The 21,832-nt window shown below is 39.0% G+C and overlaps 1 protein-coding gene across 1 annotated transcript in view; it reads right to left on the bottom strand.

Annotated features, from left to right (window-relative positions):
- The window catches only part of Frmd5 (FERM domain containing), a 371,042-nt gene that overhangs the window by 18,194 nt on the left and 331,016 nt on the right, over positions 1–21,832 (bottom strand). Inside the window, exons 10-11 of the mRNA XM_067146590.2 lie at positions 13,502–13,687; positions 1,775–1,873 (exon numbers count right to left, since the gene is read on the bottom strand). Coding sequence (XP_067002691.2) covers positions 1,775–1,873; positions 13,502–13,687 — 285 coding nt within the window. The remainder of the gene's footprint in view (positions 1–1,774; positions 1,874–13,501; positions 13,688–21,832) is intronic.

The raw sequence follows: 21,832 nt of genomic DNA, 5'->3' as shown, positions 1-21,832 counted from the left end.
GCTGATAAGGAAATACACTACAATCATCATTGTAATGAGTTAAATGGCAATGATGGTGGTGGTTGTCTTCGCAGTTGTTTTTATAAGGTGCAAAATCAAATGGTCATCAGCCCATATTGATCAGGAAGATAAATTAAGGTAATGATCAAAGTGAGATAGAAAATTTGAATAATAATAAAAGAAAAGGGAGCCATGAAGGGAGGTGGAAATGAAAGGCTACCTTTGAACTTGGATGCCCTAATATTCCTGAGCTGCAAGAAAATTAAAGGTACTGGCCTACAATGTCCAAAGCCAATACAACTGATCAAGAATAACATTATAACGACTATTGTTAATACACTGACGACGGGTCCCAAACGGAGGCTGCTACCCCATGTAGACCGGATAGTTCAAGCCTCCAAGCCTCCACGAAAAAAAAAAAAAAAAATTACACTGCTGCACTCAAACTACTGTAACTCAAAAATTATTCAAGACATCGACCTCAAACTTGGAACATGTACTCACTACATTGCTTAGTAGTCTGTATGGTGTGATACCTTTCAAAACAACACCGTTTGTGTCTCCACTGAATAGTCTTACTAAGCACTGTGTAGTATGAATGCCCTGTTTGTGCCTTTCATTTACTTATTGTATTCAAGTATACAAGGATTTCTCTTTACAGATACTCCGCATTTATTGTTAACCGTTAATCATTAGAAATATCTAAATCACTCTCACTCAATACCTATTATAACCGGTCTGTTCATAATTAATCACAATTATCGGTAGTCGTCGGCATCTGAATACACCATACCATGTTGACATCCGAATGAGAGCTCCAGGGAATAGCTCTACATATTCAACATTATTTTGTTAAATATATGATAGTTTAAAGAAGGAAAGATGCAGAGATAATTTATATTCCATGACTACACCTTTTGGAATACCCACTCTTAACCAAAATTTCATCAATAATCAAGAAAATACGAGGTACATAAAAGCGAGAATTCTCGTAGCCTAGCAACTACCGTCGGCTGTTAACTATTCTCAAGGCTCATCACCCATGTGGCACATCAGGCAATGAATCTACATATAAAAATTGAAATACTTTGTTGTCACATAGGGCACGTTGCCATGGGTGCGCCATCTTGTACAATAATTATCAGCGCATAAGAACTCCCATGTATGTACAAAGTTTCCATGGCTACAAAGAGTGTACAATCACAACAATACTAAAATCTACGATCCCTCTACTCCATGACATGACTGATAGTAGTTAACATTATAGCCAACAGATAGCACAACAAGCTACAAACGAAGCCCGTGCGTAAAAAAGGAGGTCCCGGGCCCCGTCAACAACCGCTGGTCTCGGTATTACGGAGATCTCCGGGGCCGGTCGTCAATGTGTTAATAGAGATGTGCTTTATCTCTTCCACTGTCACTCATGTCTGGTAGATGGCATTACCGCTATAGATGTGTAAAACTAACCCATTAATGATGGGTTCAACTGCTAGTCAGAAAAATATTTCCTAAAAATCTTCTATCTGCATAAATTCTAAAATCAAGTGTTCAATGAGAGTGCATGAGAATATACTGTTCTAATGACTGATAAAATTAGTGTGACAGCAAAAAATGTACAATATTCAGTCATGCAAGTTTAGTAAGGAATTTTCATTTAGGCACAAAATAATTCAAAACCAACATACCTGAGGACAACGAGAACTTTTGAAACAATTGCTGTTAAAGAAAGGGGTTGAAAGATCATAAAGCACCTGCTTACTCAAATCATGCTTACCTTCAACAGGCACAGGTTCATCCTCTTTCACCTCCTCACTATGGGAATTAAGCACTGAATCATCACACTCATGCTTAATAAATGCATCCACTTCTTCTTCTAAAGAAGATAACCAAAAACACAGAAACTAAATCAAACAAAGCTCACAAGAAAATCTACAAAATAATAATACTGTATAATAAAGTTGAAAAAATGTAACAAATAATCATGAAAAATTTAAAAAAATAACTAAAATACTAATAATTACTTATTAAAGGATGCATAGGAATGTGTACTACACAGAAAAACACATAAAAGAAAGAAAAAAGACCCAAAACAAAGTTTTGAATTAATTACATCAAAACTACTGGTAGCTCTTCAAGATATTCCAGCATTAATTGATAAATATTTTATTGTCATGCATAGGTACTTTTCAGTCAGTCAGTACTAGGATATAATAGGACAAAAGGGTACAAGAATATTTAAGAACAAAATAATCACACCATTATAATTTTGCTGCAAGTTTCGCACCATTAGTATTTCATCCTTGCATCCCACACCCAGACAACCAACAATATACCAAAACAGCAACACTTTTGATCACATGAGGAAACATTAAGCCAATTACACTGTATTAGCGTTGGCACAAAGCATGGTCCATGCAAAGTTTGAGAAGAACAAGAAGGACAAAGATGAGTGGATACTGTAGGTATAGAAACATCTTTGCTTGCAAAAAACTATTTACCATAGTGATAACGATGACAACTTGGTTGACAAATACTACTACCAAAATGTTTTCATTCCTCCCCTGAAGGGGAAGGTGGGCCTCTTAAGACAGCAAAGTGAAATGGCGTATGGCTTTTAGTGCCGGGAGTGTCCGAGGACATGTTCAGTTCGCCAGGTAGGTGACCTGCACATTGCAATGAGGATGAAATAATGATGAAGACTACACATACACCCAGCCCCCGTGCCAGCGGAATTAACCAATGATGGTTAACATTCCCGAACCTGCCGGGAGTTGAACCCGGGACCCCTGTAACCAAAGGCCAGCACACTAACTATTTAGCCATGGAGCCAGGCTCTTAAGACGGTGATGCTGTCTCACAGGCCAGGAGACTTGTTATGGTGAAGGAGATGCTCGGAGAAGGTGAGGGGGTTGGCAGCCATGGCTTTGGAACTGTCCCAGCATTCTCTTTAGTGCAGGAGAATGGAAAACCACAGAAAATCATTCTCAGGACAGTCAACAGCGGGGACCAGCCCCTCTCCATCTCCTGAATACAGAGGTGTAGAGCCATGGTGAAGCCGTGGCCACCCCTCCTCTGCTCGCTTGGTTGGAGTGCAAAGCTGTCAGACCACGGACCAACCATGGCCTTTTGTAGGCCGAAGACTAATCTGCAAATGCTGATTGATGAATGATCAAGATAGTACTCAGTGCAATGGCTCTATGTGAGACTTGGTCTCTCTTACAAAAATTAAGATATTTGGGCCAAACACTGGCAACCAAGAATGAGTTAGGTGGAAAATTTATCACTTCCATACTGTATTTATATTGGAATTATATATGGTATTGTTATTTTATTTACACTATGAAGGAATTGCATATAGTTTGTTTTTGTTGCAAGAAAAGAGGTCCAAAGAATAAATGCAGTTCAGTGAAGATTTACAAAAGAAATATCCTACAGACTTCAATTTAAGAACCTTCATGGTGGTGGTGGTGGTACTAGGGTCCACAGTGACAACATAAAGAGAGCCCTTGGTACAGCTACATCAAGCCTGTCATTAACCACTTTCTTCAGGGTTGAAAAAAATTGGCAACAAAAAATAATAATTGCCTTTTTGCTTTTGCATACCACACAGTGCTACATGATCATACTTTTAGGACTATGGATTGCACATAAAATTACTTCAGGTTTCCACGTGTGGATCAGTGCCGAATTATGTTGGTGGTTCCGCTCTGTGATGCCCAGTCCATTGCAGTAAGACAAATAGAAAACTGACAAATCTACATTCGTATTGCATACGGGAAGGGCATTCTGAAATGATGTGCATCCATCCTCCAACCCCGCGGAAATGCCTTTCTCCATGTCCTATCAGTTTGAAGTTCCCCAAAATGTACAGAAAAAATACAGGTAAACATACATCTCAATTTGCAACACCCAGACTTCGAGGGACATCGACAATATAAATAACTGACTTACACATAAAGCAACAGTTAGAAAGTTTCAAAAAATATAAACGTCTTTCTTCCGCTTATCAAAAAATGCTGATCCAGTATCGACACACTCAAATTTACAGAGGTTCCAAGGCCTGCAAACATCTTTGGGAGTCGGCTTTCTTAATGGAGGAGGAACGTCATCTGATGGTACTAACATTCCTATTTTATTCTCATGACTATATGTAACTCAGAAGAATTAATACCATTATGGGAAAACATATTTCTGATTACTTGTAGGCCTAAGAACTCGCTCATTCGCTTTGTACGAGAGATAATGTTTCTGGTCATTGGACAGAATTATGCTTAAGTCCTGAACATTTACACAAAAAATAGAGAATTATAGGTTCACCAATCTTAAACGTTGTTTGAAGACTTAACATGAACAGTAAATTACTTTTGTATTACTTAAATCATAACCATTCTCTTTTTTCACGCATTTCTCCTGCATTTAAGCTATTTGGGCTTTTTTTGTTTCTACTGAACAGAAGCATCACAACTATACTGTAGTACGGGTATCTGAGAATGTTGACATGTAAGACTTTCAAACCTTATCAATATCCACACAATTTTAAAAGTTTTCTTTTTACATTGATGAGTATAGCAGAGGAAGCTTTTTGCCAAACAGCTGACAGTAAGATTTCAACATGCTCTGCTTGCTGCAGTGATTATCTCGCAGTGGCACTCGTACAATCTCTAGTGTATTATTTACTAACTCTATAATCTTAGCGACACAGCTTCTCCAATACACGCAAATAAGCCAGCCATGCTATAGGGCATGCAGTTCATACAGAACCTTATGGACGATTCTTAGCCACCTATCAGAGAAAGCTGTAGTTAAGTGCACTCTTTCATGCTTTCAACATGATGTTCTGCCATTCACAGATCCTAACAAGGTTGCCAGATCACCAGGTTCTGAACGGGTATTGATCTTTGGCTCGATATCGACACTCACTATGAAGGATGGGATCGCTAATCTGTGTACGTATATTATATCTTTCATAATGGTGGTTCTGAAGCTCTGCAGATCGTATTATGAAGCTGCGCCTAGTGTGCATAAAAACAGAAGCCAATTATTCACAACGTCTCAACACTCCATAATCTAAACAAGTTTAAAATGTGAACAAGAAAAGGCATCTTTTATCTCTGTACTGTCAAATGCATACTACCACAAAGAAATCAGGATTTTTTTCTCTGTTGTCAGATACTCTGATTACAGCAGTGGGGTGAAAGTTAAAATATTAAAAGCTTGAAGTCATAGCGAAGCGAGACATCTGATAATGCGAGTTGTTTCTTTAATGATTTACACAGCCAATCCGAATGATGTGAAAGTGTCACTCATAGGGTTGGCTGGAGCATTCATTTCAATGGGGTTGGCAGACTGATACATAACACTTATGGTCTAGCGAGGAAAGCAATGGGAAACTACCTCACTTCTCATTACACACACATCTATCCATAGTATCCATCTGTTATTATTCATTCATTCACTCAATGATAAGGCCATCCGTCCGCCATGTTTACACAATCTACCTGCCCTTCTGTCACACAGCCTAATGCCCTTCTCTTTGCACTCTCGCCAAAGATTTGTAAGTCTTTGGCTTCTCCTTTCTCTTTCTTCCACTGAGACATTCCGTGACTTGGCCAGTGGCTTTTTGGGTCTATCCCTCACTCCTGCAAACTTTTTCCTAAATGTTGTTCTGACTTGTATCTCTTCTAGGTCTTTATACATTTGTGTAAGCCACCCAGGCTGTTTTTTCCACTTTTCTTGTAGGAGTATTTTGTTGGCCAACCTCTCTTGATTCATCCTTTTAATGCATCCATAAAAGGTCAGTCTTATTTTCCTCAACGTAGTCATAATTTTGTCGATGGTTTTATAGAGTTCCTGGTTTGATCGCATCTGGAATGTATGTTGCATTATTTTGCAACTTCTATGGACCCCAAGATATTTTTAAGGAAATTCCTTTCTCTTTTTTCATGGTCTGAGTATGCCACCCTTGTTGGTGTTTCTGCTCCATAAAGACACTCCATTCTGTCTTAACTTGGGTTTAATGGAAATGGACTTTGATTTTTATGTGTCATGGCATAGTCCGAAGGCCATCTCCATCCTCCTCGTCCTTTCTTTTAATACCGCCTTTTAATTTCCTTTGGGAATGAGAATTTCTCCCAGGTATTTAAATTTATGAATCACTCTAGCATCCTTATCACGTATACAATTTTTACAAGGTCTGTTATTCATGTATTGACTGATGATGTCCCGGTAGCGATGAAACATATATCGATTTTAATGTAGTCTTAATAACAGTAATGATGATATTAGCTTTACGTCCCACTAACTACTTTATAGTTTCCGGAGGCGCCGAAGGTGCCGGAATTTTGTCCTGCAGGAGTTCTTTTAATGTGCCAGTAAATCTACCGGCCCAAGGCTGTGTATTTGAGCACCTTCAAATACCACCGGACTGAGCCAGAATCAGACTGAGCTGGGTCAGAAGGCCAGCGCCTCAACTGTCTGAGCCACTCAGCCCAACTTAATATAGTCTATCAACAAAGATTCAGATTGTACTGTAAAGGTTGAATATGTGATAAGGACTGCTAGAGTGTTAGTTGTGACAATACAGGCTTAGCACAATGAAACTTATTTTATGTAAATTTGTGAATGGATGGATGACCCCAAACTGAGTTACAATTTTGTCTATGTCAGCTGTTTTGTTTGAGTCTATGTTCTTTGAAAGGAAATTCTTAAACAACAACAACATTATTATTATTATTATTATTATTATTATTATTATTATTATTATTATTATTATTATTATTATTATTATTATTATTATTATGTGGCAGAAGTTAGAGGTAAGAAAAAAGAAAAGTGACACCTTTATCAGTATAGCCAAGAAGACATTAAAAAGTTTAAAACCATCCAGCGCTCGATACTTCTTGAAAATTTACTTATTAGAGAGGTAAATCAAACAAGGTTCATGATGCATTTCTCGAAGTTTTCTTAAGATACTCCAGCTTGGTCTTTTTTAAAAGCCGATGGTTTAATATGTATGTATGTATGTATGTATGTATGTATGTATGTATGTATGTATGCATGTGTGTGTGTGTGTTTGTGCGCTACTTTCTTCACAGGAATAAAAAGAATCCCTTTCTACTGTGGGGAGAAAGGAACAAGGACTGGAAAAAAAAAAGAGAGAGAATATTCTTGTGTATCTTTCCTAGCAAAGGAACTATATGTGCATTTCCATAACTACAATGAACTGAGAAAGGTCACTCTAAGCCAGTGGTTGCAAAAAATGTTCTAGCAGGATATCTCCCTGAACACAGACAAGCAGAAGTAAGACATTACAACATACCTCTCCTCACTCAACCACTCTGCTTAGCTTAGAAGAGGTATCATAGCAGACTCGTACTGTTATTCAGCGCTGTTCGAAGCTAGTGAAAAGTGCGTTTTGTAAATCCTATACAACAGATATAGTGAAAGTACGACAAGACTAAAAACTGGAAGTTACTCACACACAAAAGACACCTTTGTGAAAGCCAATTTTAAAGATTATTGGTTTAGATATTTTTTAAAATACTGACCCCTCTAAATACCTACTTAAGTCACTTGCGGCCAGAATTACAGCTATGTTTGTTTGTGCGTACCAACATTTTGTGAACAGTTTGTATCAAAAATGAACATCCTAAAATCACAAAGAAGAAGAGCAGAACAGATGTCAACTGTCGTGAACAGTTAGAAGCAGCTACATATCAGTTAACTCCTAATTCTGAAAGCCTAGCGAGCCTAGTGTGACACTACCTAAAATAGACAACTAAATGAAAAACAACAATATAAGTGAATAAAGATGTAACAAATATAGGCCTAATACTAAACAGATTTGCATTCCTTCTTTCTCTTTTAATTTGTTTGTTGTGAACACTGATGGTAGGGAAAGTGTTCACAGTCCATCTCTACATTCTCACTAAAATGAATGAACCCCACCTCTAACCTTCATTCCATGTTGAGCAGGTAGTATTCACAATATGTCATTAACCCATTCGCGTCATATGACGAGTTGTGGTCGCGCGCGGTGTTTTGACGCACAAATCAAATTATGAGCTCAGCTTGCAATGATGCAGTGCCTCGCTTATCTTCGTATATTAGATTCCCTGTGCAATATCATTTCTAACAATACTAGGGAACTAGAGGCATGTACTGTTGTTAAACAATCTGTCAGTATTTCTGTGTGACACTGGCATTTTTGAATAACAATTTATTTTCAACTGTATTCAGTATCCATTACGCAACAGAACCAGTTTCGCAGTAATGTCGACGAAAGATTGAAGGCGCTTGTAAGACATTGTTTTAGATGGCGATTATGGCAGGAAAATGAATCCGAGTTATGGGATAGTGATACCAACAGTGAAAGCTACTGAAGTGAGCAGAATATTGAAGAAAGTGAAAATGCCACGTCAGGTTCTTCCAAACGTGCGCGGCTGGTGACACAAAAGCACCGTAGTGATTGGAAATTGGAGAAAAAAGATGATAATCCTGCTATATATCCATTTCATGGATACAGAAGCGTGTCATAAATACTTATGAAAAATGTATAGTCCATCCACCATCCGAAATCGCAATTTTTTAGATTACACGGATCCGCTTTTTCTGAAATTATTCCCAATGAAACATTTGTACCACTCAAGGAATGAAGAATGGGTAAGTCATATTCTTCAATGGCATGAATGCAAAATTTGAGTGAATTGTCTGCATTAGTTTTTATTTTATGCATGTTTTTGTATGACAGGTAGCTCAAATAGGAATACGAGACTCCCTACTACAGAGGATTCAGAAAGCAAGACTGAAGTAGTTTGGCCATATAAGAAGGATGGGTGCAAGCAAAAAGAGAATATGAAAAAGAAGTAAAAGAAGAAAGACTAGTAGGCAGACCCAGAGGAAAATTGACAGATCTGGTGAAGAAAGGTGTCAATCAATCAATTTCAATCAATACTGATCTGCATTTAGGGCAGTCGCCCAGGTGGCAGATTCCCTATCTGTTGCTTTCCTAGCCTTTTCCGGAATGATTTCAAAGAAATTGGAAATTTATTGAACATCTCCCTTGGTAAGTTATTCCAATCCCTAACTCCCCTTCCTATAAATGAATATTTGCCCCAGTTTGTCCTCTTGAATTCCAACTTTATCTTCATATCGTGATCTTTCCTACTTTTATAAATGCCATTCAAACCTATTCGTCTACTAATGTCATTCCACGCCATCTCTCCGCTGACAGCTCGGAACATACCACTTAGTTCAACAATGATAAAGGTGTTTTAATTTATTCCACCTATTCAATACTTATATTATCACGTATAGTTGTTACATGTCCCATGTAACTAAGAATTTAATTATGTAACAACTATACGTGATAATATAAGTATTGAATAGGTGGAATAAATTAAAACACCTTTATCATTGTTGAACTGTTAAATTTTCAATACGGACCTAAAATGAGGTTTATAACATGTAACATACCACTTAGTCGAGCAGCTCTTCTTCTTTCTCTCAATTCTTCCCAACCCAAACATTGCAACATTTTTGTAACGCTACTCTTTTGTCGGAAATCACCCAGAACAAAACGAGCTGCTTTTCTTTGGATTTTTTCCAGTTCTTGAATCAGGTAATCCTGGTGAGGGTCCCATACACTGGAACCATACTCTAGTTGGGGTCTTACCAGAGACTTATATGCACTCTCCTTTACATCCTTACTACAACCCCTAAACACCCTCATAACCATGTGTAGAGATCGGTACCCTTTATTTACAATCCCATTTATGTGATTACCCCAGTGAAGATCTTTCCTTATATTAACACCTAGATACTTACAATGATCCCCAAAAGGAACTTTCACCCCATCAACGCAGTAATTAAAACTGAGAGGACTTTTCCTATTTGTGAAACTCACAACCTGACTTTTAGCCCCGTTTATCAACATACCATTGCCTGCTGTCCATCTCACAACATTTTCGAGGTCACGTTGCAGTTGCTCACAATCTTGTAACTTATTTATCACTCTATAGAGAATAACATCATCCGCAAAAAGCCTTACCTCCGATTCCACTCCTTTACTCATATCATTTACCGTATTTCACGGCATAATCGTCGCCACCGCGTAATCGTCGCATCCTTTATTTTCAATACAAAAATCGGACTTTAAACCTTTAATTACATAATCGTCGCACGTCCAAATTTTGTTCACTAATCTGGTTAAAAGGTAAATGGAACTGCAACGTAAGTTGCACATGAATGCGCAATTTAAATACGTGTATGGTTTATGGGCAATTTGGCAACACAGTCACGTTTGCGACATGTTGCACAACGTATAAATAAATAATACCGGTATATAATACGACGCATGGCTTACCGGTAGACTATCGGCAGTTTGACAACGTGGTCGCGAGACAGTGTACTATTTATTCACCACCTACATATTATGCTTACCGGTAGGCTATCGGCAGTTTGACAACGTGGTCGCGAGACAGTGTACTATTTAATCACCACCTACATATTATGAGTTCCCATTTGAAATACGTAAGGCTGTAAGTTATCGCTTATCGGCAACGTCGCCAGGAAATACCGGCTAGGTAGGTTGAATGGACCTCGAACCAGCCCTCAGATACAGGTAAAATTCCCTCACCCGGCCGTGAATTGAACCCGAGGCCTCCGTGTAAGGCTCCATGGGGCCGGCTCCTGTGTTATTGCGCACAAAGTGAAATCCAAGACGATAACGTAGATTTCCACGGAATTATTCAGCCGAATTATTTACGATGTCTCAGTTGTCATCGCTAAACTCTTATCTTACTACTACGTCATAAGTGTCCGGGCATGGGATGAAACCTTTTATCCAAGCAGTCAAGATAATTATTATCCAATGCTATTAAAGTTTTATTTTATAAACTCGTCAGTAATGTAATGTAAAATCATCAATAACTGGGAAGAAATATTAACCTAATTACCGTATGTTTAAAAGAAATTGAAAAAAATGAATGTTTGTTACTGACGTCTCGGAATACAGTCAACTATACAGTAGATCTACACCGCGCTAGCCAGAGCGAGCTTGCGAGCTTTGCGCATGCGCAGTAGTGTGTCGCAACCAACGAGCTAAACTGATAAATTGTTGCATGCTTCCTTGCTGCCTAACAGTATTGGCTGCTCTGGAATGGACAGATCACAGATGCATTTATTTGTTTCAGATTTACGTGATTACTGTAGACATGTGTGCGTGAGAATTTAAGTTTTTAATTTGTGTTTTGGGTGTTGGCAGAAATAATTTGTTTTAATAGTGAACAATTACGGAAAGTCATTTATATCGCAAAACATTAACGTGTGAAGCATTTATAAGCGATTATGGGTAAATATAGAAACTATTTTGCGGGCTTCAAGCTAAGCGTAATTGCCTTCGCTGAACAGCACGGGAACAGAGCTGCAGAAAGAAAATTTTCTGTGAGTGAAAAGTTGGTGCGTGACGGCGGAAAGTAAAAAAACAAGCTAAAAAGCACAAACCCTTCTAGACGCGCGTTTAGAGGTCCTAAAACAGAGAAGTTTCCTATAATTGACGAAGAAGTGTTTAGGTACGTCAGTGAAATACATAACAATGGCTGCAGTGTATCATATGAAATGTTACAAATTAAGGGACAGGAGGTAGCGCGCAAACACAACATACCGGTAACTCAGTTTAAGGCGACTCGTGGGTGGATGAAGGGGTTCATGCGACGACACAATCTGTCAGTGCGAAGGAGAACAACACTAAGCCAAAAGTTGCCTGCTGATTACACGGACAAGATTGTAAATTTTCACCGATTTGTCATACGTTTGCGCAAGGAAACTTCGTACTTGCTTTCTCAAATCGGTAATGCCGATCAGACTCCAATCTTTTTTGATATGCCTCGCAACAGCACTATTGCGCTAAAAGGATCACGGAGTGTATTAATGAAAACTAGCGGTAGTGAGAAGATGCGATGCACGGCAATGCTAGCCATTACAGCTGACGGGAGAAAGTTGCCGCCTTACATCATTTTCAAGGGGAAAACGATGCCTAAGAATATGCACTAAACGGTTCCGAAGATGACGCAGTGTGGCAGGGAGACGAAGAATCTGATACTGGTATTAACAGAGGTGAGGACGGCGCATCAGATAGCGAAACCTGCGATAGCGACACCGAAGATTTGGAATAAATTGTGTACCGGTAAGTCCGCATTTCACAACAAAGCGATAATTTTTTGCAAGTGTAATATTTTAACTTTAATACTCAAATTAATGACAAATTAACTTAATACGTTCATTTTTATTTTCAGGTTGGAAAAACGTTCGCCGAATTGTTGCGAAAAATTATGAATTTTGTTTTAGACTATTTTAATTATTTTGATGTATAAACGCGAGTATTACGTGCATCTTAAATTTGTATCAAATACAATTTAGTTATAAATACATTTTTTGAGTAATACAAATACTGGTATTAAATATTCATCGTATAATGGTCGCACCCTACAATTTTTTTCGAAAATTTTGGTATAAAAAGTGCGACGATTATGCCGTGAAATACGGTATATATATATAAGAAAACATAAAGGTCCGATAACACTGCCCTGAGGAACTCCCCTCTCAACTATTACAGGGTCAGATAAAGCTTCACCTACTCTAACTCTCTGAGATCTATTTTCTAGAAATATAGCAACCCATTCAGTCACTCTTTTGTCTAGTCCAATTGCACTCATTTTTGCCAGTAGTCTCCCATGATCCACCCTATCAAATGCTTTAGACATGTCAATCGCGATACAGTCCATTTGACCTCCAGAATCCAAGATATCTGCTATATCTTGCTGGAATCCTACAAGTTGAGCTTCAGTGGAATAACCTTTCCTAAAACCAAATTGCCTTCTATCGAACCAGTTATTAATTTCACAAACATGTCTAATATAATCAGAAAGAATGCCTTCCCAAAGCTTACATACAATGCATGTCAAACTTACTGGCCTGTAATTTTCAGCTTTATGTCTATCACCCTTTCCTTTATACACAGGGGCTACTATAGCAACTCTCCATTCATCTGGTATAGCTCCTTCGACCAAACAATAATCAAATATAATCAAAATATAATCGAGAAGAGACAACAAGATTGGGAGAAGATTATGAAAGAACAGTGGTTTATGGACAGACAAAGATGGAGGGGGCTCGTACACCACACCCAGGCAACTGGAAATGGTCAATGATGATGATGGTGATGATAATGATGAAGCTCGAACTACAGGTGGATAAATTAAATCTGATTCCACAGTCAACAATGTGGCCATTTATTTTGACTTGAATGGGTTAATTTGTGATGTTTTGTGAACACTGCTCTAAGCAACAAATTTTTCTTTGCTTTTCAAAGCAGTCCTGTATTTTTACAGCTTGAAAATATAATAGAACTAAATTCTAATTTTCAATGTTAAGCACTCGTTCTACAAAAAATGCACTGCTATTTGTAAGTACAAACTAGCATTTAGCAACACGCATTTTTCACCTTGTGTGCGATGCTTATTGCAGACTTCTTGGTCTTCGGCAACAGTCTCCAGAAGGGGTAACGTATTATCTGGACAATAAGGAGAGGACATTGGAACGTCCATACCACACAGTAAACTACCACTTCCGTCGATCCGTGAGTCAGACAATGGAGTTGAGTGATTCGCTCTTGGTAAGCTACCATATCCTGCAAAAGAACATCACATGTATGTAGCATTCATACCTATTTTAATTACATGCACAGTTCTTTACCACTTGTAGATACTCTTATCAATGTTGAATATTTATCATGGGAACAACTAGATTTATCTTTGTGACTGACAAAACTGTATTAATTGGAACAATAAGTTAATTTATTGAATTCACCACCTAATCAATAAAATAAGTCTTTAGTTGATTTACTTTGGCATGAAAACTAAAATGGTACATGTTTCGCCTTGAATTTAGGCATCATCAGCCATTATCTTAACCTTAAAATAGAATCAGGCACCTGATTTACATATACATGAAATAAAACAAATTTTATAAAAAACCTTGGAGAGACTTGAACTAAAATTAACATATGGTCAAAGACTTGTAATGAAGTTGGTTTTAAATATATTACAAAGAGTGGGGAAATATACAATTGGTGAAAAAAGTAGAAGCCTTCTAATGTCAATATCACTACAGTTGCATACAGTTGCCACATGCTTCTTGAATTGATCTACACAATCAGCAATCAATTCCAGCGCTACACAAAGCACTGAGAGCAATCTAAATGAAGGAATGTAGGCCGTGATCATATGGACACGCACGGCGTTAACGGGTTAAGAAAGCTCTTCCTTGCTTCTGCTAGTCTGCATTTTATGTCCTCCTTACTTCTGCCATCATTAGTTATTTTACTACCCAAGTAACAATATTCATCTACTTCATTTAAGACTTCATTTCCTAATATAATATTTCCTACATCACCTGCCTTCGTTCAACTGCACTCCATTACTTTTGTTTTGGACTTATTTATTTTCATCTTTTACTCCTTACCCAAGACTTCATCCATACCATTCACCAACTTCGAGATCTTCTGCAGTCTCAGATAAAATAACAATATCATTGGCAAATCTCAAGGTTTTGATTTCCTCTCCTTGGACTGTGATTCCTTTACCAAATTTCTCCTTGATTTCCTTTACTGCCTGTTCTATGTAAACATTGAAGAGAGGGGACAAACTGCAGCCTTGCCTCACTCCTTTCTGGATTGCTGCTTCTTTTTCAAAGCCCTCGATTCTTATCACTTCAAACTGATTTTTATACAGATTGTAGATAATTCTCCGTTCTTGGTATTTGATCCCTATCATCTTCAGAATCATAAATAGCTTGGTCCAATCAACATTATCGAATGCCTTTTCTAGATCTACGAATGCCATGTACATTGGCTTGTCCTTCTTGATTCGATCCTCTACGATTAGACGTAAAGTCAGGATTGCTTCACGTGTTCCTACATTTCTTCTGAAGCCAAACTGATCTTCTCCCAACTCAGCTTCAACTTGTTTTTCCATTCTTCTGTAAATAATACGTGTTAAAATTTTGCAGGCATGAGATACTAAACTAATGGTGCGGTAGTTTTCACACCTGTCAGCACCGGCTTTCTTGGGAATAGGTATAACAACATTCTGCCAAAAATCGGATGGGACTTCACCTGACTCGTACATCTTGCACACTAAATGAAATAACCTTGCCATGCTGGTTTCTCCTAAGGCAGTCGGTAATTCAGAGGGAATGTCATCAATTCCAGGTGCCTTGTTCCTATTTAGGTCACTCACAGCTCTGTCAAACTCTGACCTCAAAATTGGGTCTCCCATTTCATCAGCATCAACAGCCTCTTCATGTTCCAGAACCAAATTATCTACATCTTTACCTTGATACAACTGTTGGATATGCTCCTGCCATCTTTCTGCTTAGTCTTCTTTCCCTAGAAGTGGCTTTCCATCTGAGCTCTTAATATTCATACACCTAGATTTCCTTTCTCCAAAGGTTTCCTTGATTTTCCTGTATGCAGCATCTACCTTTCCTAAGACCATACAACCTTCGACATCCATGCATTTCTCTTTCAGTTAGTCTTCCTTAGCTACCTTGCACTTTCTATCCACTTCATTCTTTAATCGCCTGCATTCTTTTCTGCCCTCTTCATTTCTAACATTCTTTTATTTTTGTCGTTCATCAATCAGGTCTAACATCTCCTGAGTTATCCACTGATTCTTAGTTGATCTTTTCTTCCTTCCTAACATTTCTTCAGCAGCCCTGCTGACTTCAATTTTCATGACTATCCACTTTTCCTCTATTGTGTTTCCTTCAGCCTTTTCATTTAGTCCTTTTGCAAGATGTTCCTTGAAACAATCCCACACACCCTTTTCTTTCAACTTGTCTAGATCCCATCTTTTTGCATTCTTTCCTTTCTTCAATTTCTTCAGCTTAAGATGGCATTTCATGGCCAACAAGTTGTGGTCAGAGTCCACGTCTTCTCCTGGGAAAGTTTTGCAATCCAACACCTGGTTTCTGAATCTCTGCCTAATCATAATGAAGTCTATTTGATACCTTCCAGTGTCTCCAGGTCTCGTCCACGTATGCAGCCGTCATTTGTCGTGTTTGAACCAAGTATTGGCAAGGACTAAATTATGATCAGTGCAGAATTCAACCAGCCGACTTCCTCTTTCGTTCCTTTGTCCCAATCCAAATTCTCCTACTGTACTACCTTCTCTTCCTTGGCCTACCACTGCATTCCAGTCTCCCATCACAATTAGATTCTCGCCACCTTTTACACATTGTATTAAATCTTCTATCTCCTCATATATTCTTTCGATTTCTTCATCATCCGCTGAACCAGTAGGCATATAGACCTGCACTATTGTGGTGGGCATTGGTTTGGTGTATCTTGACGACAATAATTCTTTCACTATGCTGGTCGTTGTAGCTTACCCGCTGCCCTATTTTCTTATTCATTATTAAACCAACTCCTGCATTTCCCCTGTTTGATTTTGTGTTCATAATTCGGTAGTCGCCTGACCAAAAATCTTGTTCTTCCTGCCAACGTACTTCACTTATACCAACTACATCTAACTTTAGCCTATCCATCTCCCTTTTCAGATTCTCTAACCCACCACAACGATTCAAACTTCTAACATTCCACGCTCCGACTCGCAGAATGTCAGTATCCATCTTCCTGATGATTGCCCCCTCTCGTGTAGTCCCCACCCGGAGATCCGAATGGGGGCTAGTTTACCTCCGGAATATTTTACCTGGGAGAAAGCCATCATCAGTACATCATTCATACAGAGAGAGCTGCATGTCGTCGGGAGTTAGTTACGGCTGTAGTTTCCCGTTGCTTTCATCCATGTAGCAGTATCAACACAGCTAAGCTATGTTGAGTATTATTACAAGGTCGTATCAGTCACTCATCTAGACTGCCGCCCTTGCAACTACCAAAAGGCTGCTACCCCCTTTCGATGAACCATTTGTTAGTCTGGTCTCTCAACAGATACCCATCCGATATGGTTGCACCTGCAGCTTGGCTATCTGCATCATTGGGATACGCAAGCCTCCCCACTGCGGCAAGGTCACATGGTTCGCAGAGAAGGCGAAAGGGAGTGGCGATGAGAAAATCTACTTATACATTGGGAGAACACAATCCAGCGAACATTACTACCACTCGCAAACAATTTATAGAGAGCTTTACTGTGAATATTATCTACAAGGTCTTTTAATAATAATAATGTTATTTGATTTACGTCCCACTAACTACTTTTTAAGGTCTTTGGAGACGCCGAGGTGCCGGAATTTAGTCCCGCAGGAGTTCTTTAACGTGCCAGTATATCTACCGACACGGGGCTGTCGTATTTGAGCACCTTCAAATACCACCGGACTGAGCCAGGATCGAACCTGCCAAGTTGGGGCTAGAAGGCCAGCGCCTTAACCGTCTGAGCCACTCAGCCCGGCACACAAGGTCTTTTGACTGAACATTAACGAGAGTACATTTGATTATGGACGAACGGAGTAGTGTTGTTGTTTGCTTGTTAATATTTATATAACTCTTGTGCTAAGGTACTAATCTAGTATATATCTTACGGCAGCCTTTGGTAATCTATGGCCCGGTTTCAAGACAGGGATCAACAGTGTGTGTCTGTACAAGCGAAAGTGTCTCTAAAACCAAGCATTGGTGTCAGTAAAAAAACAGGTACAGTATCCAAGTGGCATACCATATGTTGATGGTGAGAGCCAGCAATTTGTGTTGATACACAGAAATTATCGACATATATGCTTTGTAATTATTGGCCATTGGGCTAACTACTGTATATCAGAGGAAGCCAGAAGAGGACTTGCACACTACATGCAAGCGCTTGATTTCCCAGGACTATTTACAACATGGCCAAGTGTAGATAACGTCGCACTAACACAGAAAAGGTTAATTACAACAAACTATGTTTTATTATAAACCACCTATTCAATACATCAAAATGTTATTACAGTTAGAGTTTCCTCATTAACATGAAGTTATATGCAGGACATGTTTCGCTCCTTGCACGGCAAAGGTTTTTGGTGACACAAGGATGGGATATGCCTAGGCATCTAGGAGCTGATTTTGTTTGCTTTGAATGTGCCATGACGCCTTCCCAAGTGGAATTGAGCTGCTATCTGCTGCAGACTGGTTTAAGATTTGAAAGAGTGATGGATGAATGAATACAGTGCGATCTCTTGTAATCCGAGCACAGGTATGCGAACAACGTAAGTTTCTTTTTCAACTTTTAATTGACTTCACGCCACACCGACACAGATAGGTCTAATGACGGCGATGGGATAGGAAAGGGGCTAGGAATGGGAAGGAAGCGACCGTGGCCTTAATTAAGGTACAGCCCCAGTACATGTCTGGTGTGAAAATGGGAAACCACGGAAAACCATCTTGAGGGCTGCTGATGGTGGGATTCGAACCCACCATCTCCCAAATGCAAACTCACAGCTGCATGACCCTAACAGCATGGCCAACACGCTCGGTGCTAAGTTTTTGTTTACAAACTGCACTCAAGGTACAGAACTCTATAAAAGGTATGTTAGCATCCTTTCACAGTATTATCCTGAGCATGACTTGCTATACTATTTAACGGACAACCTGTAGATTATAAGTTATCGATCTAATACTTGGTTCTTTATGGAGTTAATTTTTAATACAATTCTTTAGAAGAATATATTAGTATTGGTCCACTTGTTCAATGCAATGTTGATACAAGCCATTATATTGTATATTTTGAGTGAATTTGTAAGGGACTGTGTTATAATTATGTTACACAAATATATGGAAAGATTTTAAGTTATTTTCTGCAAATTTTGTATTAATTTCTTTGTAAATGCTTTTAATTATGAAGTTACACTACTTGTATATCAATTATATCAATTCTAACTCTATCGAGCGAATTGGCTGTGTGGTTAGTGTCTTGTAACCAAGAAGTTGCATTTGGGAGATGGTGAGTTTGAACCCCACTGTCGGCAGTCCTTAAGATGGTTTTCCGTGAGTTTCCATTTTCACACCAGACAAATGCTTGGGTTGTACCTTAATTAAGACCATGGTCACTATCTTCCCAATCCTAGCACTTTCCCACCCTTGCAATGCCATAAACCTTTGATGTGTTGGTGAGATGTTCAACAACCAGCTAAAACAACTTAACTCTTGTTTTCTTAAGGTACTTCCTTTCTGTTCTGTTCTGTTCTTCTGTTATCATAAAATTTCCTGCTTTGATATAATTTCTTGTAATATTTGGTTTTCATGGAACTGTTTGTTAAATTATTGTTGGGTTTTGTATTGTTACTGCAGTGCTTTAATTTTATTTCATGGTTATGCTATTGTAAGTAACCAATGCCACTGGGATATCTCCTAATTGCAATGTATTTAATAATAATAATAATAATAATAATAATAATAATAATAATAATAATAATAATAATAATAATAACAAAGACTTAACACATACAGAAACCAATGAAGTGCTTATCTGCTGAAGAGTAGACTTTATATATAAACATTAGTGTATACTTGGAAAAGAAAACAGTTTATTTCAAAAATTTATGTCTTGAGTATGACAAAATGAAGTCCGGCCCCGCGGTGTAGGGAGCAACGCATCCATCTGTCAACCGACGGCCCCGGGTTTGATTCCCGGCCGGGTCAGGGGTTTTTAATTGTAATGAATATAGATGGGAATTTGCCTATTTGCCTATTTTATTCCTGTGTTCAGAAACGTAGGCTTTCGAGATATAAATCTATTTAGGGTCCTTTAAGCTAGATTTTGTTGGTTTTATTGTGCCTATAAATGCCTAATTCAGAGGTTTGTGCCTATTTGGAGTATAAGTGCCTATTTGATGCGTTCTGAATCTATTTTAAAGAAGCCGATTTTCTTCCAGTGCATTATATTGTAACTAATGTGATCAACAGTATTATCTTCTCATTTCTCAATATCTATTTACCCCATGAACAAAAATGGGAGTTCTTGCAAGTCACCAGAAATGTTCTTGGGAAATTTCTGTCAGGAGAAACAAGGAACAATTTGACCTCGAAGCCGTCAACCCCTCCAACCTTCTAAGACACATGCGAGAACCAATCAACGTCGAACCCTTATACCTCCTTCTCGATGTGAACTGATGTACGTGTGCGCTTTATCTTCAGAACGTGTTGTGATTTATTGTGAAGAAGTGTGTCAGTGGCAATGCCCAAAGAAAAATCACCAGGCGAGTTGGCTGTGCGCTTAGGGGAGCACAGCTGTGAGCTTGCATCAAGGAGATAGTGGGTTCGAACCCCACTGTCAGCAGCCCTGAAGATGGTTTTCCACGGTTTTCCACGGTTTTCCAGGCAAATGCTGGGGCTGTACCTTAATTAAGGCCACGGTCGCTTCCTTTCCACTCCTAGGCCTTTCCCATCCCGTCATCTCCATACGAACCGTCTTTGTCGGCGTGACATAAAAAAATGTAATTGCAAAGAAAAATCGTCAAAGTCTTACTGGCTGAAGCGGTGGATGACAGCGGATCCCAATTTCACTACCGAGGGAAAGGTAGTCTTCTGCCAAGCTTGCTGTAAGGAGGTAAGTTCGTTTGTTCCATTTATCTCTTTTTGTGACTGAACTACGATCGCATTTCATTGTAGCATTCATAGGCATATCAATTTACGTATTGTGGAAAGTTTTTTTGTTGCAATGCTGTAGCAGTCGTGAACTTTCAATAATTGATATTGCTAAAATGTAAATAATCATTTAATTACTGAACGACGAGTTAGAATGCCGATGGTCTCTTGTCACAGAGTGGATGAAAATTAAAAATCGGTATTTTGAACTCTGATTCAATTCCCGTGAAAATAGAGATTTACAACTGAAATATTTTCTTTCTTTCTTTCTTTCTTTCTTTCTTTCTTTCTTTCTTTCTTTCTTTCTTAATCTGTTTACCCCCCAGGGTAGGTTTTTCCCTCGGACTCAGCAAAGGATCCCACCTCTACCATCTCAAAGGCAGTGTCCTGGAGCGTGAGACTTTGGGTTGGGGATACAACTAGGGAGGAAGACTAGTACCTTTCCTAGACAGCCTCACCTTCTATGCTGAACAGGGGCCTTGTGAAGCCATGGGAAGATTGGGACAGACAAAGAAGGTGGAAGGAAGTGGCCGCGTCTTTACGTTAGGTACTATCCCTGCATTTTCCTGGAGGAGAAGTAGGAAACCACAGAAAACCACTTCGAGGATGGCTGAGGTGAGAATCAAACCCTCCTCTACTCAGTTGACCTCCCAAGGCCGAATGGACCCCATTCCAGCCTTCGTGCCACTTTTCAAATTTTGTGGCAGAGCCAAGAATCGAATCTGTGGGTGGCGGCTAATCACGCTAACTACTACACCACAGAAGCGGACCACAACTGAAATGTATTTTTTTTTTTAATTGTGAGTAACTTTCACCAGCACTATGTGTAGGCTCTAGTGAACTCTATTACACTTCCGCTAAGCCTTCGCGAAACATAGGTTGAATAGCGAATGTGGTGCAGCTAGGACGATGTCACAGATGCTACACATAGAGGATGTCATAGGGTGTTTAACAAGGCTACAAAGACTATCTTTACAAGACCAGGCCAGTGAAAAGACTGTTGGTCCGGATTGGTAATGTCCGGTTACTAACCGATGTGCTGGTTGGGGTGCAAGCAAAGAGAGAGTGGGGTGCGTAAGCTCTAGCATCTCATCTAGAGTGTTGCTAAATTGTGATAAAAAGTAAGTCTATGGGCGCATGCCATGACAATTTCAAATCACGCTGTTTTCTAATTTTCAGTGAGGATGGCAGCCATGTGGGCAT

Source organism: Anabrus simplex, chromosome 4 (assembly GCF_040414725.1).
Source record: "Anabrus simplex isolate iqAnaSimp1 chromosome 4, ASM4041472v1, whole genome shotgun sequence".
Taxonomy (NCBI): Eukaryota; Metazoa; Arthropoda; class Insecta; order Orthoptera; family Tettigoniidae; genus Anabrus; species Anabrus simplex.
Note: the sequence above shows the minus strand (reverse complement) of the source record. Positions and strands in the feature narration are given on the sequence as shown.